Here is a 19,908-nt window from a genome sequence, read left to right as displayed (position 1 = left end):
TCAATCCACCCATCCATCCATCCATTCATCCATCCATCCATCCATCCATCCATCCATCCATATATCAATAAATCAATCCACCCATAAATATATACAGTAAATCAACCCATCCATATAGCAATCCATCTATCTATCCATATATCAATCGATCCATATATCAATCCACGCATCTATATATCAGTCCATCTATCCATCCATATATCAATTCATATATCTATCCACCCATAGATCAGTCTATTTATCCATCCATATATCAATCCATCTATACACATATCAATCCATCCATCCATATATCAATCAATCCATCCGTCCATATGTCAATCCACCCATCCATATATCAATCAATCCATCCGTCCATATGTCAATCCACCCATCCATACATCAATCAATCAATCCATCCATCCATCCATCCATATATCAACTCATCTATCCATCCATCCATCCATCCATCCATATATCAATCCATCCATTCATCCATCCATCCATCCATCCATCCATCCATCCATCCATACTGTTTATCAAACTATCCATTCATATATCTATCCATCCATTATCCATATATTGTAGCCATCCATCCGTCCATTCAACCAACCGTCTATATATCTATTCATTCATACTGTATATCAATATATCTATCCATTCATACATCAATTTATCCATATCCATATACTATATCCATCAGTCTGTAAATCCATCCAACCATCTATCCTACCATCCATCCTACCATCCATCCATACTGTATATTAATTCATCTATCCATCCACATACTGTATCAATCCATTTATCCATCCCTATGTCCCTATACTGTGGCCATCCATCCATCTTGCACTGTATATCAATCCATCCGTCCATCCATCTGTTCATCGATATTGTATCAGTCCAACCATCCATCCATATATTAATCCATCTATCCACACGTACTGTAGCCTTCCATCCATCCATCCATCCATCCATCCATGCATCCATCCATTGTCTGTTTATCTATCTATCCCATATATCAAACTGTCTGTCCATCCGTCCAATTTCTTTTATTCCGTTCCGTTTCCTGCTTTCTTCTCTTTCTGTTCATCCATCCATCTGAGTGTATTTCTTTTTTCTATCATTCTTTCTTTACTTCTATCTATCTATCTATCTATCTATCTATCTATCTATCTATCTATCTATCTATCTATCTATCTATCTATCTATCTATCTATCTATCTATCTATCTATCTATCTATCTATCTATCACCTATGTGAGCGTATTCATCGCATGCATAATCTTTTTTCATTATTCAGTGTAACGATAGGCTTCTTTTTTTTCTTTCTGTTTCTCTCATCCCAGCCACCTCTCTCTCTCTCTCTCTCTCTCTCTCTCTCTCTCTCTCTCCCTCTCCCCATCCTACCTCGTTATCCTCAAACGGAGGCGCACGTAGTCCGTGTTGTCCGTACAGTCACACACACACACTCACACCTGCGGGAGGAGTTGCGCTGCGGAGCGGAGCGCTGCGGGGCGTGAGACCGGCTTCGCTCACACTCAACTTGGGCATCATCACCATCAGCGCCCGCGGATAACGGATCTGTTCGGGACTACATCCAGCCACGATGTCCGACTTTATTTTGGTATTTCTTACTATGTCGGGATTAATTCTGCTGGCTAAAACGCTGACAGTGGCCGGGGCTGAGGAAGGTAAGACAAAATCAAACTACGCTTTGTTTACTATTTTTGCGCGTTTTAGCATGTTTCTTGAAAAATTGTTAGCACAAACAGATTACAATAAAAGTTTTGCGCGTGATGGGAAATATCTATCTATCTATCTATCTATCTATCTATCTATCTATCTATCTATCTATCTATCTATCTATCTATCTATCTATCTATCTATCTATCTATCTATCTATCTATCTATCTATCTATCTATCTTGTGTAACTTGACGTCTTTAAAAGCAGCACCTGGCTTACTGACTAATCAATAATCATGTTAGTTAAGTGCTTTGGTGAAGTTGTATGATGAAAATTGTTTAACCAATAGTTAAAGTTATTTTAACCTATTATTAATACGTTTGACCTTTCAAACTTCGATGGTTTATTAATATTGAGGTACTGTTTTCTTCAGAGATGAAAAGTTCTAATAAGGTCAATTTGTGGGGTTCTAGAAATCTACATTATTTTTTGCATATGATTTATTTTACTTTATCATTTGTAAAACATTTAAGGTCTGTGTTAGATAAGGAAAATTACAAAATGTACAGTTTTTCCTTTAGGATATCAGACTTGACACCCAAATCCAAATTTTTAACAAATAACATACAGTTGTTAGTGGAAGTTAAAATCTTTTTTTTAATTATTATAATCAGCTGGTTTAAGCAGTGTCATTGTTTATAAAATCCTTTTTTTTAATTTATTTTTTTTGTAAGGAATATTGGTTAGCTTTTAAATGCAGCATCATCTTTTTTTTTTTTTTTTTAATTAGAATATTGTATTGTATATGTGTTGGACTGATTCAGATGCGAGGGTTACTGAATTTATGATTTTTTTTTTCAAAGTTAATGACAAATTAAGTTCAATATAACATCACACTTTTTTCAAACTGGCAATCAAACACAATTACCTCAAATAGATATTTAATTAACTCAGGTTCAGTCTGAAGCGCTTCAAAATGGTTTTATAGTCACAAATTATTTTTAGCTATGGATATAAGATTTGCAATTGAAATTACTCAAATTCCCTCCATGAAAATCAACCAGTAGCAAATTACCCCACTTTTGAAAAGAGTCAAATACTCTAAGTCTAATTTTTATACTTTATCTTTTGAGAACTCTTCAAAAAGTCTTCAAAAAGTAATGAAGTATCATGATTTCCGTCTGCTAGTTTCTGTAAACTGGTGAAATTGTCTTTTTAAGCTAATTTGTGATCAAACACTAATAAAAGCTTTAATCATTTTCTAAATAATACTTTGTAGTCTAGTTTTCATACCCTTTTTTTCAAAATAACATGAGGTTTGATTTGTAAATGAAAAATAGATGTATTTTTTTCCTGTTTGAGAAACAAACAGTACTCATTAGTGAAAATGAAAAATCATTAACGACTATAGGGTTCTTTAACTGGCAAACACACACTCTATAAAGTACCAGGATTAAGCATATTTTTATAAATGTTTCACTATGTGAATTGTAACAGAGCAAATTGAGGTCAATGTCAGTTTTATACTTAATACTTGAAAATATCCTTCAGAAATACTTCAAAAAATGAATCATAAAAAAAATGATCATAAATATATTTCTTTCTGCCAACATCCTCTAGTTGCTGAAAACATTTTGAATACCAACACTGACCATGTTTTGAACTGCATTTATTTCAAAGGTGGTAAATGTGAGTACCTTATAGTTGAAAATATAGGCATAGTTCACCCACCAAAAATACTTCCTATTGACTTTCCCTCAAGTGGTTTCAAACCATCATGAGCCTCTTTTTTTCTGCTGAACACTAGTTCAGAAGATAGAAGATAGTTTGAATAAAGATTAAAAAAAACCCTGTGACTATTGACTTTCATAGTATACATGGAAATCAATGGTTACAGGTACTCAGCATTTTTTGAAATATCTTCTTTTGTGTTCAACTGCATAAATAAACTAATAATGGTTTCAAACACATGAAGGGTGTGTAACAATGACAAACTTTTCTTTTTTTGGGTGAACTTAGCCTTTAATTTCAAATATAGTAATACATTCTCTAACAAATGAACATATATTTGCAAAATATGTACCCAGTTAGTGATTCAGAAGAGGGTATATTTGTGTAAATATAGTTTTGATATTTGTACAATATCCTTAGTTATGGCGTCACGGTGGCGCAGTGGGTAACACAATCACAGCAAAAAAGTCACTGGTTTGAGCCTCGGTTGGGTTAGTTGGTATTCCTGTGTGGAGTTTGCATGTTCTCCCTTGCGTTGGTTTCCTCCAGGTGCTCTGGTTTCCCCCACAGTCTAAAGACATGGTGTAGGTGAATTGGGTAGGCTAAATTGTCCGTAGTGTATGTGTCTGAATGAAAATGTATGGGTGTTTTCCAGTGATGGGTTGCAGCTGGAAGGGCATCCACTGCAAAAAACATATGCTGGATAAGTTGGCGGTTCATGTGGCGACCCCAGATAAATGAAGCCGAAAAGAAAATGAATGAATGGATGAATCCTTGATTTTATACCTTTACTATTTAACAAATATCAAGTATAAAACTAACATTCTCTCAGATTACAAATATCACTGTTGAAAATTCTGAAGAACATGGTCAGTTTTAGTACTTTTGCAGTGTTTTTTTTTAAGTAGAGAAATCAATTATCATTACTTTAAAGAAGCACATTTGAATGGTTAACATCAAGTACACAGTATAAAACTGAAATAGTTCTGCAGATGCACCAAAAGCAAGTCAAAAATTGGTCAGTCAAATAAACATAATAGATTGCAATCAATTGATGAACATTTTCATGGAGAATGATTGACTGATACGATCAAGTATTAATTATAAAACTAATCAGCAATTCCAGAGTTATGGATGTGCAATTCGCAAAAAAAAAAAAAAAAAACTCAAAATCACGTCACAGCCATATCACCCTGCAGCCCAAGACCGGTTACTCACTGAAGCTAAGCAGGGCTGAGCCTGGTCAGTACCTGGATGGGAGACCACTAGGGAACACTAGGTTGCTGTTGGAAGTGGTGTTAGTGAGGCCAGCAGGGGGCTCTCAACCGGTGGTCTGTGTGAGTCCTAATGTCCTAGTAAAAAGTGAAAGGGACACTACACTGTCAGTGGGCGCCGTCCTTCGGATGAGACGTTAAACAGAGGTCCTGACTCTCTGTGGTAATTAAAAATTCATGATTGTTCATGATTGGGTGTATGGCCATACACAATAAATGCGCTATAAAAATACACATTACATTACATTACAGAGAATCTATTTGTTAACAGTATATTAAAACATCTGTTTATATTTATAATAAATAAATAAACAAACAAACAAACAAACAAACAAATAATTAATTACAAAAGCACAAGATGAGGCATCCAAAAAATACCAATCTGAAAACCTGTTTTATATTTTAACTGAGAGAATAATAATAAAAAAAATGTGTTGGGTATATGTTACCTAAAAATATGCGAGTTTACAGTATACATCAAGCTTTGTAGAAATGCAGTGAATTAAACGTCATAAACTTAAATAAATAGGATATAAAATAAAAGGATAAGAGTTGTCTCTTTATAGAACAAAAAGATTTATTTGATTTAAGTGAATTGTTTTGCATTTATGAGGAAATAGCTTTGTTATGCATGTGACGTCTATGCGCTATGCATGTGACTGATGCGAAATTGGCAACTGTGCAACTTTTTAAATCAAATAAAGTCACTTGAAAACATAGACAGACATTTTTGAGTATTTATACAAGTTTCCACAAACAACTTAGAAAATTTTTGGCTGATTTGGTAAAAAAGAAGATAAAATATTGCATGGAATTGCTCTGATATTTCTGCCTGATCTCGCAAGGAAACGTAACTATTTTATGTTTTGTTATTGGTTAATTCATACGAATTTGTTCAGTCCTACGAAAAAGTATGATTTTTAAAAAGGAGGCATAGCATCCAGCCACGCCCTTAAACCCAATTGTCTTTGGGGGTTGAGCAAATCCTACTAAATTGTTCTAATGAGATCATACAAATTTATACGAATTAGCCACTAAATCAAAAAGGTATGCATTGCCGTGAGATCATGTTTGATATTTAGCTGGAATTGCTCTCTGTTGGATCAGCACTTAAACAAAAATGCAGTAAATTTGGTACCTAATACTTTTAGTGTGTTTGCCGTTTTTCAGTAGACAGAAATTTCTTTATTATTTTTTTTTCATAAAGCATGTTTAAAGTATATTCTTCAAAAGTTGATCATAAATAGATCTCTGACACCTTTATACTTCACCTTCTCTAATAGACAAGTAACAAATGACCTTAATGTTGCTAGATTTTGGCCAATTTGTGATCCGACCTCTTTAAAAATGCCTCACAAAGACTTCCTGACTGTGTTTCAAAGCATAAAAGTTCTCGAAGGAGCACAAATGTCGGTTTGTGCACAACATTCGATTTACTGTCCCTGTCGAAATGTACACTTGATGTAGGGTTTGTTACAAAGGGACGGTGTGTTACTCAGTTTATTGAGCAGACATTCAATAAACTGTTGACAAAATGTGGTTACCCTAAACAAATCAAGCACTGCAACAAGTGCAGCTCCCTAAGGGCTCCATTACTGCCAAGCCAACACACTAATGGCCTATAGACTGAATACTTAGTGTGGGAAATGTCTCTCTGTCAGTGTAATGTTGGCTGGATATTTTCTTTCGGGTGATGTATCAATCTGTCGGAGAGAAATATGGCATGTTATTAACGGTTTGCATTCGCTTTTTGCAGTTTGTGATTGTGGAGTTGCACGACTTTCATATCATCGGGCTTGTTTGTTTGTCTGCCAAGTTATTAGTTGATAAGGGTGGAAAAAGTATATTCACCATACTCTTTGGACATTTTCTAATAAATTTGTCATCCAACAGAAGGTAAATGTGTTTTTTGTTAATAATATTCTTCAATACTTATTCATGAAAAATAATAATTTAATTGATCACCAAATTTTTGATAATTTTTTGACAAATTGCCATATTTTGTGACAAAATCGAGATGTAGGACAAGCAGGGCACTGTGAAAAATGCTGGGTTCCACACAATCAGTTTGTGCTGAGATAAAATGAAGGAATTAAGTTAACGTATTAGTTTTATTTTCAAATTTAAGTGGTTTGAGAAAAAAAAACAATTAAGTTGTCCAAAAGAAACTCAAGAATTGTGTTGTTTCAGCTCATTTTAAATAAGTACTTTATTTACAGCAAACCTTAATTTTTATACTTTATCCCTCAATACTACATCAAAAAATGTACCAAAATGACAATGACAAATTTAAATGTATTTTTAAAAACTAATTTGTGATTAACCTTCCTGTTGTGTAACCTCCCTCCCCTTACTTTAGTGGTCTCGGTCAAAAATTACCAGTGGTTTTCACTGCTGTTAAATTAACATAAAAATTTATAGCAAATTTTTCTTCAACTTTCTTTAGCTGTAAACAATGTCTCAAAGTAGTGCTTAACATGAATTTCAAGAGTTCACACTCAGCTGATGATTGATTATAAAGCTTGTTTGGCATGCTTTCCTAGGAGAGAGCCCTGAGCTTATAAGATCCTTGAGCCTGGGGCTCCCTCCCGTTTGCAAGGCAAGAGGGGAGTTTGATTTCAGGTAGATTTTGAGAACTCATCTGCTGTAGGGTGACGTTCTTGCTGTGAGGCATCAGTGCTAACCACTGGGTAACCGTGCCACCCATCTAGGAAAAGGGAGGAGGAGTAGGGGTGGAAGAGGGGATTCTTCAAAATAAAGATGGCTGTTATATGGAACTTAGGGTATGTATAGTGGCTTAGGAATCGTCTGATTGGTGAATCATAAATTGGCCAGTGCGGGACCAGCCACAATCAATCATAAGCATGTGATCCTCTCGAAATTAGTTCATAAATAAACTTCCCTTGTTGAATTAGACATAAAATAACTGCTCTCAAATTACATATAGCGAGTGAGTGAGTTGGGGTGTTGTAAAGTAAATGGGGATGTTTTCTGTCTGATGGATGAATATTGTCTGGTTACCCATTCATTTCCTATGGCGGTCACTTTTGACCGGTAACACTACAGGTGTAATAAGGTTGACTAAAACATTCAAAATTCAGTGAAAGAGGTGATCATCACTTTTATATGTTCAAATGCATAGTGTGAAGGATTTCATGAGACAGTCAGATGTAAAACAAAACGTTTAAGAGTGTTTTAAGTTGTAAATCGGTCAGATTTGATCCAAACGCGACAGGAAGGTTAAACAAAGGTTGAATAAGGGTTAATGCATTGCAGTTGATAATTAAAAAAAAAAACATGGATTAATTATATTATTAATGCTTATTAATGTTTCAGATGGTGTTGTGGTTTGGCCAATATAACTTGGGCTCTGACCTGATTTTGTGTTTATGTTTTGGTGTTATTTATCATATTGAATTATTGAACTGTTTAACCCTAATTCTAAACTTATTATAAGAAAACAAAAAACAAAAAATGTGTTAAATATTTCCAATGGCAATGTGGTTCAGGCGATAACTTTTTAAGTTGTTATTGGCAACTACTGAACTATTCAACCCTGTTACCAAAAATAATGTATTGAATAATTATACATGTGGACAAAAAACACCTCCATAATGTTTGTAAAAATGAATGCGTGCATAAATTAAATCAGACTTCGGTCCTAATACAGCTGGTAATTACCAAAGTTAAAGTTCACAACACAGATACACTTTGTTACACATCAAACACTGTTACATACGCTGTTATTAATAACATAGACTAATACTAAAACATGTTGACCTTATTGTTTTAAAGTTCTTTAATATAAAAAAAAACATTGCAATAGACAAATCTAATGTTTTTTTTTATCTAAGTATCTAAATGTATTTATTATGTGTTCATGGACAACTGCATTATTACAATTTTTTAAACTATTTCAAAATATTGGCAACTTTGATTGAATAACATAGAAAACCTCGCTAAAAATGTCAAGTTCATTATTCAACCGTATTACCAAGATATTGCAAGAAAAACAAGTGATTAATTTATTTCAAAAAGTGAGATTATTCTAACTAAAGCGACACAGTGGCTCAGTGGTTAGCACTGTCGCCTCACAGCAAAAGGTCGCTGGTTCGAGTCCTGGATGGGCCAGTTGGCATTTCTTTGTGGAGTTTGCATGTTTTCCCCATGTTTGATTGGGTTTCCTTCAGTTTCCCCCACAGTCCAAAGACATGTGTTATAGGTCAATTGAATAAATAAAATTGGCCGTAGTGTATGTGTGTGAATGAGAGTGTTTGGATGTTTTCCAGTACTGGATTGCATCTGGAAGTGCATCTGTTGTGTAAAAGATGCTGGATAAGTTGGTGGTTAACTCTGCTGTGGTGACCCCTGATGAATAAAGGGATTAAGCCAAAAAAAAAAAAAAAAAAATTTTAAATGAATGAATAAATGATTCTAACTAACTTTACAACTAACTTTGCAGCCTTCTGTTACTTTTTTATTATTAGTTTTTTTTTGTTACTTACTATAATACTGTACAAATATTTTCTTTTAATCTGAAACATCAGAATAAATCAATTTAATGTTTATATATCTAAATTTTTAAAATGAATTCAATATGTATTGGTGGACAATTGCAAAATTGCAAACATGTTTAAAACTATATTTAAACTTTGGTAACAGGGTTAAATAAAATAGCAAATGTCCATTAAAAAATATGCATATTAATAATGGGTTAAAACTAAAAAGTATTGACTGCATTGTAATGTTAATTTTTCTACCGTTACTAAATATATTACTTGAAATAAAAAAAATAAATAAATAAATACATAAATAAATTAATTAATTAATTCATTCATTAAATAATAAACAAACAAATAAACAAATAAATAAATAAATAAATAAATAATTAAATTAAATAAGTAAGTAAATAAAATTATAAATAAATAAATAAATATTTAAATAAATAAATAAATAAATAAATAAATAAATAAATAAATAAATAAATAAATAAATAAATAAATAAATAAATAAATAAATAAATAAATAAAATTAATTAATTATGTTTTCCATTATGTAAATATATTTTCAATCCCAAACTAGCTGGTCATTACTGAGTGAGTTTAAGTTCAACACATTTTTCAACTCTGTTACTTATCATTATACAATTCTTTATTTTATTTTATTTTATTTTATTTTATTTTATTTTATTTTATTTTATTTTATTTTTTTTATTTTGCGTTGAGTGTTTATATTTGGACATTTTTATAACAGGGTTGAAAAATTAGTAAATTTAAAAATGAAATGAATAACTTATATTAGATACTATATTACTAAAATGTGTTGTCTGAATCATCATGTTTATAATTTAACCATGTTTCCAGGAATTAGAAAAAAACAACTGATGGAAACGTGAGAATTTTCATTATATAATATTGAATAATTATTGGTAGACAATTGCAAAATCGAAAAAAAAAGTTTTCAATTATATTTCCAAACTTTGGCAACAGGGTTTAATACACAATCTAAAAAAAAGACATTTGGTAAAAATACTTATTTGAAATGAGCTGAAACAACACAATTCTTGAGTTTTTGTGGGCCAACTCAATTGGTTTATGTTCAATCCACTTCACTTGGTAAAAACTAATACAGCAAGTTAGTTTAACTCCTTCATGTTGTCCGTTCACAAATCGATTGTGTGAAACCCAGCATTTGTTTTACAGTGCACCGTCGCAAACCTTCATAAAAATGGCTCTATTTTGGCTCTGCCATCTGTTAACATGATTCTTCAACATTTCGAGGTGTACATTTCTGTAAAGAATGAGGATTTTGCAGTCAGACGTGTGGATGGTAACTGTCTGTATGGCTTTGGTTGGTTATGAATGCCGTTTTCTCGGAATAGGCCTTTGTTGAATGTCAATGCTGCATTAAATTTTTTTTCGGATCGGTTGTGTGAAAGACATGTTGGCTTGAAAAACGTTCCCTTCTCACGCCTGATTTCGGCCTTGGCAGCTTAGATCTATTTACCGCACTTCACTCTTGCTTTTATAACCCATTACTGAAGTGAAATGATCCATGTTTTTTGTGGGCCTGCTTGTCAGATTTTGGGTGTTAAGCTTCATTAGACAGATCTTAAAATGACCACTGCCTTATGTGAAGACAAAGCTCTGTTTTTTGGGAGGATTTTTTTGGAAACACATTGTTAGCACATGTGCCGGAGGGTCCGGACTGAATATTTATCATTAGGATGGAGCGATAACTTTTCCAAAATAGATGTTTCATAGCTTAAAGGCAGCAGAAATGCTAGACCACATTGACCACATGCGGTAACAATAGATTTTTCAGTAAAACGCATAAATCTTTGGGTTAAAAAGCATTTAGGAGCTTTAAAACAGAGGTTTCAGGTATAGCTAATACAATACAGATAGCAGCATCATATATATATATATGAGTGCATGTCTGCATATAATTTGTAATTAATCATGTTTCTGTTGCTCAACTTTTCTTGCAATAAATTGCAAAAGTCACATAACGTAAAATTTGGTTCTAAAATCTGATTAAAATTATTTTTTATTATATTTTATTTTATTCTTATATTATATTGAATCATTAAATTTTTAAGGGGGAAATTAGAAGTTAATTTGAGGAAAAATTTGAAGGTTAAAGGCAGGATTGGATTTGAACTGCAAATCAAGTGCTTTGCACACACCTAGCAACCAAGGCTGGCCTCGGAGTTGCACTTGTCATTCGGTTGGGCAGGTGACTATGATTTAACCTTTTTTTATTTATATATTTATTTTTTTTCAGATTTCATTAGCTTGCAGTAACTTACAGGTTGTCCCAGGGCATGATGAATGAAATCATTAAATCTTGCTGAATGAAAGTGAACCAATTGGCACCTATTTGACCCCTTTTTCAAGATTTAAGATAATTCTTTTGTGTGTTCAGAAAGTGTCTGTAAAGTTCCAGCTCAAAACCTTTCAGAATATTGACATTTTCTTCTCCGAACACAATATAGCTGTTTTTGCTGCCTGTGTCTTTAATGCTAGCTTTCCCCGCCCACCGTTCCCACATGCCAAAAATACTACAGTAAGAATTTTCCCAATGATTATTTAATGTATTTGTTGTGGAGTTAATTCAAGCCTTTCTGCAACGACGAGTCCCATACAATATTGTTACAAATTTCACGCACACGCATACTGACACAAACAGCGTGCACGTTTAACTTTACACTGTGTTTTTGTGCAGAAAATGTGACAGAATACAGGTTAACATCCACCGCTGTATGGGTATTCAATATGTTAATGTGCAAAGTAAGCCTGATTTAATGTCCACAAACTGGGATTGAAGCATCTTCTTTTATAATTATACTGACATGCGGCTGTGGTGATGACTTACATCGATTTTACTTTATTTCAAACATTAAAAACATTTTAATCTTGTAAAACTCAGTCTTGATCACATTTGACGATGATTGATGATCACAGAGAGCTGAACAGTTGCTTTGCGCACGTCCTGTCTTGTTGATATGATTATACGCAATACTAGTGAGACATGTTAATACACAGCTCTAAATCAATTCGGTGGGTGGGAAAAGTTGCAGTGGGCCCCAAAATAAGAGGCATTTGATCCTATTTCAACATCAAGTAATTAAAAAAAAATACTTATATTGTTATATATTGTCTTTATATTACCCTATTAGGATTGTGGACACACTATACTTACACACAGTTCTGTTCAAACGGCTTCCAAAAGATGATTCAATTTGTGGAAAGGAGTTTGATTCCTCCTCTGAATCTGAACAGGGGAGAAAGCCAGTCAAATTGAATCAATGTTATTCAAAATGAATAATTGCAGCAAACTAAACAATCACATCTAACACAACTACAATACAGGGAAGGCCCTTGCACCTAAAAAAAAATAAAACAAAAATTGGTTAATGCAACATCTGCAGCATCATTGCAAATATACAGCACATATATAACACTTTAGTGAGTGCGTTTTGTTGATGGTCATCTTGAAGTTGTTTAGCCGAAGGGTTTTCTATAACACTGTCAGTCAATCAAACTCTTGCTGAAGGCCATGATATTTCATTGCTTTTCTACCAGAATGAGATTTAAGCTCAGGTAGGGAGTGTTAGATGTGATGTAAGGCGATGTAGAAAACCATATGTTGTGCATTCCGTTTGATTTGAGAATTTTTTAATGAATACCCAGCTCACCAGTGGATCCTTGACCTCCAGTTCCTCATGTCAGTTTGACATAAAAAAATCATTCAGATGTTAACAGCGCTCAAACACACTGTTGACTTCTCTAACAACAAACACCGCTTGTTTTCTTGGAAATCGCATTTTCTGGAAGTGTTAGTATACATTGGTCTCATTTACATCTACATTTCTGACTTACAAATAGAACAAAACAAAAACGTACCTTGATGTCAAATTGACATCTACCATTGGCATCAAAAATCAGTTACAGGACTGTCCTAACATTAGTGTCAAGAAACATTCCAAATTCATTACTGGTCTGTGCTGTAATAGTTTTTTGAACGTTTTTTGACACCGTTTTCAGATGTCAATTTGATGTCATTTTAACATCAGGGTTGTTTACATGCATTATAGGATTAAATGTAAAATTAAGTGTAAATATGTAATTGAGTTTTCAGATTAATGATACATTTCATTTATTATAATACTGTCATTATTTTGGCTGTCTAAAACGCATCAGTGTGTCAAGCTTTTGACATCAAAACGATTAGCATTTTTTGTTGTGTTTTTTGACCTTATGCTTTATATATATATATATATATATATATATATATATATATATATATATATATATATATATATATATATATATATATATAGAATAAGAGTAATATATTTATATATTTTAAAATATTAGATTATTTTTTTTAAATAGAGAATTTCCTTTTTTATTCTAACTATTACATTCACAATTTTTTTATAGTGCAACTTATTTGTAATTTCACTGAATATAAATTATAAGTGTTTCAAGCATATTAAATGTCTAATCTTCCACAAAATGTGCTGATTTTATATTTCAAATTCTACTTTTTCAGTCCTATTACTAAAACTAATTATAATAAAAAAGTTATTACAATAAAAAAAACTTTTTGACAATGTTTCATGTAAATGTTTCATGTAAATTCAGTTAATCATTAGATTTTTTTTGTATTTATCCAGTTCAACCATTCCCCCCTGCTACAGTACCAAAATCATCATAAAAAGCAAGCAAACAAAGTAACTAATAACGATAATTTTAATTACAATATTAAAAACCCAGCTAGCAAAAAATATATAAAATCAGGTCCCATTCATGCTATTTTTGTAATAATCTACAGGGAATTACAAATGACAGCAAATGCTCAGATGTTTGTGTTTGTGAAGGAAATGATTATTTGTCACTCTACTGGAGCATTAGCCTTCAGTTTGCTAACAGATGACTGTAGTCTTGTAGATGCTTGTGTTTGTGAGCCATTAGCAAGAGTTATATTTCTTCCTGTGTCTCCGATCTGTAGATTTGTGAAAATAAATCTGCAGTAAGCAGGACTTTTAACCGGCCGCTTATGGCTGTCTTCATGCATCACAGGATTATGTACTTCAGTAAGTCTTCACGGTTATTGCCTAATTGATATTTATGGTCATATTTCTGCCCCTTAATATGTGTCCATCTGATTGCCGGATGTTTTTAAAATGGCTATATTTATAACTCAGATATTGTTAACGATATGTCATAACTCCATCTATTTCTAGCTCCAATTTTTCTTTAAAGCAGTGCAAATATGTATATTATCACTTAATAATATAAATAACTATTATGATTAACATTGATCATATTTTAATTTATTTATTTTTTAGCAATGAATTTATGAATAAAAAGTATTTATTTATGTTTTAATGTATTATGCATTTACATAAATTATACTATAACTTTTTGAAATAAAATTAATTATTATACACACACACACACACACACACACACACACACACACACACACACACACACACACACACACACACACACACACACACACATACATTAATGGGAAAAAGTGTTTACCCCTGTCTCATTTTCTTGTCACACTTTTTATTGTTATTACTAATTTAACTTAACATTGTTTTGTTTGTTTGTTTGTTTGTTTGTTTGCTTGATTGTTTGTTTGATGTATTGCTGAGCTACAAAAAAAGCAAAATATAGTGTTTCAGTTAAATGTTGTAAATGAATCGGAATTTTTAAAAAGTAAATACCGTCACTCAACGAATAGAGCAGAAGACATTGGTGAGCAAATCCAGGCAAAAGCTAGTGTCATTTTGTTATAAATTAGATTGTTTTTGTCTTAACTGTAATAAGTTCATTATGAAATGTAAAAAAATACTGTATTAGTTAATATAAAAAAATGTTTTCTAGTCATTTTTAAAGATTATTAAATCAATTTATTTAGGAAACTATATTTATCTTCGGCCCACTATCCTCAATCAACTTTGGTTTTTGGCCCCCCTAAGAAAAAGTTTGGGCATTCCTGTTTTAGATCATCAAACAAAATAAAAAATTAGTCAAGAATAACACAAGTAAACACATTACGCAGTTTTTAATTAGAGGTTTATATCATAAGGGGAAAACAAAATACAAAACTATGTGAAAAACATTGTGCCTTGTATGAAAAAAAAATGTTTTTGGAGTGGCCTAGTCAGAGTCCTGACCTGAGTCCAATTGAGATTCTGTGGCATGACCTTTAAAAAGGTCTTTCATGCTCAAAAACCCTCTAATGTGGCTAAATCACAACATTTCTGCAAAAATAAATGGGCCAAAATTCCACAGTGTTGTAACAGACTAATTGCTAGTTAGAACACTTTTTTCACACAGGGCTATGTAGTTTTGAATTTTGTTTTCCCTTAATAATAAAAACCTTCATTTCAAAACTGTATGATGTGTTTACTTCTGTTATCTTCGACTAATATTTAAACGCGTTTGATGATCTGAAACATTCAAACATAAAAACGCATACTTTTATATCTTTTACAAGGATCTGCCATAATAAGACCTCAAAGACTCTCTTTTTCTTCTATCATCCATAGACTGAAATTGCTTTTATCAGATAAATCAATTAATCCTCTCAAGATTTGATCCACGGAATTTTAGAGTCACAGAACTGTCTGTTTTCGCTTCTACACCTTACATATTGTACTTAAAGTTGCTGTTTTCAGACAATTTGAGGACAATTCTCTGATGACAGGGACAGAGACTAGTGTTTAGCGGAGAGTATTTGTTGTTTTTGCGCTCCCATAAAAGCTTTTTTGCCGTTGTTTGGGCCCTCTGGACTACATCTGAATGTGTAGGATAAAATGTACTAAAAGGGAAAAGGACACAAAGTCCTACTTCCACGCCACTTGACTCCCACATTCACACACTGCTATAATACTTGATAGCACCCTTACTTTCTGTGCGCCGATGCCTAGCGCTGTCAAACATGCCATAAATATCGATGATGAAATGAAAGCAGATGTTTGGAGGAGAGACGGCGTGGTTGGAAAGCGCATGAAGCACCTATAGGCGAAAACACTCGGAAGCGAGACTTTTAACTGGGAGAAGAACAACAGGGGGTCTTTCATAGTCAGATCAGTCCTGTCACTGTTTGTGCGCATTTGTGTCTTTTTGGAGAAACACAGCCCATAAAACACTTTTGTTCTGTTCTTGATTTCTGTGGCGTGATTAACATCAAAGAATTGGTTGAGGCAACAAAAAAAGTCTGTTTTAGTTCTTAAATATTAAATGACATGTCATACCAAACTAGTTTGTCACGGTTTTTGTCTGCGGAAGACAAACGGAGAATGTTTGAACAATGTTCATGCTGCTTTTTTTATGTAAGGACGTAATGAAACAAAATTAAAAAGTCTTCTGTAGGAATTTATGTGAGAAAGTAGAAAGTTTAAACTGAATGTGTCGTTTTTGTTTCACAACTGAAAAATTTTTGTGGTATTATCACTGAATGTCAAAAATCAAATGTCTTGTTTTCAGCGTTCGAATTGAAAGAATTCAAATGTACCTTTTTTTGTACAACAGTTTTTGTTTCCTAACTGAACTGTTTTGTTGTCATTGTTTTTGTTCAGATCGGAAGATGCTCATACTTATGTTTTTCCATATAACAGCTTTTCTTTCATAACTGAAATGCTTTTTTCTTGTTACAGTATATGTACAGTGCATCCAGAAAGTATTCATAGCACTTCACTTTTTCCACATTTTTTTTTTTTTTGTTACAGCCTTATTCCAAAATGGATTTAATTAATTTGTTTTCTCAAAATTCTTCCCACAATACCTCATAATGACAATGTGAAAACAGATTTTTTGAAACTGTTGCAAATTTATTAAAAATAAAAAACCTGAAAAATCACACGCACATAAATATTCACAGCCTTTGGCGTGAAGCTCTAAATTGAGCTCAGGTACATTCTGTTTCCACTGATCATCCTCAAGATGTTTCAGCAGCTTAATTGGAGTTCACCTGTAGTAAATTCAGCTGAAAGGACATGATTTGAAAAGGCATACACCTGTCCATATAAGGTCCCAGGGTTGACAGTGCATGTCAAAGCACAAACCAAGCATGAAGACAAAGGAATTGTCTTTAGACCTCCGAGACAGGATTGTCTCGAGGCACAAGGCTGGGAAAGGTTACAGAAACATTTCTGCTGCTCTGAAAGTTCCAATGAGCACAGTGGCCTCCATCATCTGTAAGTGGAAGATGTTTGGAACCACCAGGACTCTTCCTAGAGCTGGCCGGCAATCTCATTGTCTGAGCTTCAGCGTTCTTCTGTGGAGAGAGAACTTTACAGAAGGACATCCATCTGTGCAGCAATCTACCAATCATGCCTGTATGGTAGAGTGGCCAGACAGGAAGCCATCTGGAGGACTCTCAGACCATAAAAAAACAAAATCCTCTGGTCTGATGAGACCAAAATTGAACTCTTTGGAGTGAATCCAGGCTAAAACCATTCCTACAGTGAAGCATGGTGGTGGAAGCATCATGCTGTGGGCATGTTTTTCAGCAGCAGTAACAGGAAGACTAGTCAGGATAGAGGGAAAGATGAATGCAGCAATGTTCAAAGACATCCTGAATGAAAACCTGCTTCAGAGTGCTCTTGACCTCAGACTGGGGCGACGGTTCATCTTCCAGCAGGGAAATGACCCAAAAGCACACCTCCAAATTATCAATGGAGTGATTTCACAACATCTCTGTGAATGTCCTTGAGTGGCCCAGCCAGAGTTCAGACCTAAGTCCTATTGAACATCTCTGGAGAGATCTGAAAATGGCTGTACACCATCGCTTCCCATCCAACCTGATAGAGCTTGAGAGGTACTGCAAAGAGGGATTGGGCAAAAATTCCCAAAGACAGGTGTGCCAAACCTGTGGCATCATATAAAAAAAAAAAAAAAACTTGAGGCTGTTACTGCTGTGCAACAACAAAGTATTAAGCAAAGGCTGTGAATACTTCTGTACATGTTTTTTTTTTAGGTTTTTTATTTTTAATAAATTTGCAACAATTAAAAAAAAATCTTTTTTCGCATTGTCATTATGGGGTATTATGTGTAGTACTTTGAGGAAATAAATGAATTTAATCTATGTTGGATTAAAGATGTAACAAAAAATGTGGAAAAAGTGAAGCGCTCTGAATACTTTCTGGATGCACTGTATATTGATTATAATGTAATTCCAAATGCTTACGTTTGTTATTTTTTTTCTGTTGTATGTCAAAATATATAATGTCTTGTTTTGGTTTCTGAAGTGTTTGAACTGAAGGTTGTTGAAATTTGCCTTTTTCGTAAAACAGTTTTTGTTTCATGACTGAATTTTTCAAGTAAACAATTTAAATGTATCAATTAATTATTATTTTTTTGTTTCCTATTAAATAGTTGTAATTATTATTATTTAATAATATAGTCAATCTGGCGACACGGTGGCGCAGTGGGTAGCGATGTTCCCTCACAGCAAGAAGGTCGCTGGTTCGAGCTTTAGCTGGGTCAGTTGGCATATCTGTGTGAAGTTTGCATGTTCTCCCGGTCTTGGCGTGGGTTTCCTCCGGGTGCTCCAGTTTCCCCCACAAGTCCAAAGACATGCGGTACAGGTGCATTGGGTAAGCTAAATTGTCAGTAGCGTATGTGTGTGAATGAGAGTATATGGGTGTTTCCCAGTGATGGGTTGCAGCTGGAAGGGCAGACGCTGTGTAAAATATATGCTGGATAAGTTGGCTGTAAGCAGAAAAGAAAATGAATTAATGAATATAGTCAATCTTATATCATGTTCAATCCATATGTAGTTCTTTTTGTCTGTGGAGCAAAAATGTAGATAGTTTGTAAAATGTTCATGCTACTCTTTTTTTTTTTTTAACGGTGTGTTCAAGCATAAGTTTTATTAAAGCACCTGATATCTTTTGGAATTTGGTAATAAACATTTACAGTTTTCTTTTCTAAGCAGTCAAACCCATATTGGCCATCAATGAAACTGATTCAGACAAAAAAAAAATTATATATATATATATATATATATATATATATATATATATATATATATATATATATATATATATATATATGAATGATAAATTACTGTCCAAAACTCTATACTTTTTTTTGTCAAAGGTGAAATATGGAAAATTTTTGAACTATGTTCATGCTGCTCTTTTTCATATAGTGGGTGTCAGGGTACATTTATTGGACTACTAAAGTTGTCTATATGGGTTTTTGCCAATGTTTCACATCTTCTGAAGGTAAAAATGCTTTGATGTCATCCTTTTAACTCAGAGATAAGCCACAGGAGGTCTTTCATAGTGAGATCAGTACTGTCACTGCTTCTGGACTGCCACAAATGCGCACAAACGCACTCGTAAGCAGGTGATAACTCTATCTTTTGTTCCGAGCTTGATTTTATACAATGATTAACATCAAAGAAGTGTTTAAAGCGGTATCTGTTATAAAATTGCATATTATTTCAAACGCAAATAGAGAAAATTAAGAATGTTTGAAAAATGCTCTTGCTGCTCTTTTTAAAATAACAATTCTGTAAATACCTTGTCAAATCATATCATGTATTATTCACTGTTAGACTGATTATAGAAAGCTGGATTGATATGTCAGACTTTACATGTGTTAATCACTTTTTGTTTATTGCCAATATGCGAACAGCTTGTAACCTCCTTTTGTTCGCATGAAGGCACAGTCGGTATGAAGTCTTTTAGAGTTAAATGAG

The 19,908-nt window shown here is 33.3% G+C and overlaps 2 protein-coding genes across 3 annotated transcripts in view; one reads left to right on the top strand and one right to left on the bottom strand.

Moving 5' to 3' along the window:
- The window catches only part of LOC147831535 (uncharacterized), a 600,059-nt gene that overhangs the window by 132,820 nt on the left and 447,331 nt on the right, over window positions 1-19,908 (bottom strand). The gene's annotated exons all lie outside the window — the stretch shown is intronic.
- Window positions 1,414-19,908, top strand: part of lrp1ba (low density lipoprotein receptor-related protein 1Ba) — a 458,912-nt gene continuing 440,417 nt past the window's right edge. For both annotated transcript variants that reach the window (XM_087304094.1, XM_087304093.1), the window contains exon 1: window positions 1,414-1,669. In XM_087304094.1, coding sequence (XP_087160220.1) covers window positions 1,585-1,669 — 85 coding nt within the window. In that variant the 5' untranslated portion in view covers window positions 1,414-1,584. The remainder of the gene's footprint in view (window positions 1,670-19,908) is intronic.

Source organism: Danio rerio, chromosome 22 (assembly GCF_052040795.2).
Source record: "Danio rerio strain M-AB ecotype USA chromosome 22, GRCz13ab, whole genome shotgun sequence".
In the NCBI taxonomy this organism is placed as follows: Eukaryota; Metazoa; Chordata; class Actinopteri; order Cypriniformes; family Danionidae; genus Danio; species Danio rerio.
The sequence above is the reverse complement of the archived record's forward strand: the minus strand, read 5'-3'. Positions and strand labels throughout refer to the sequence as shown.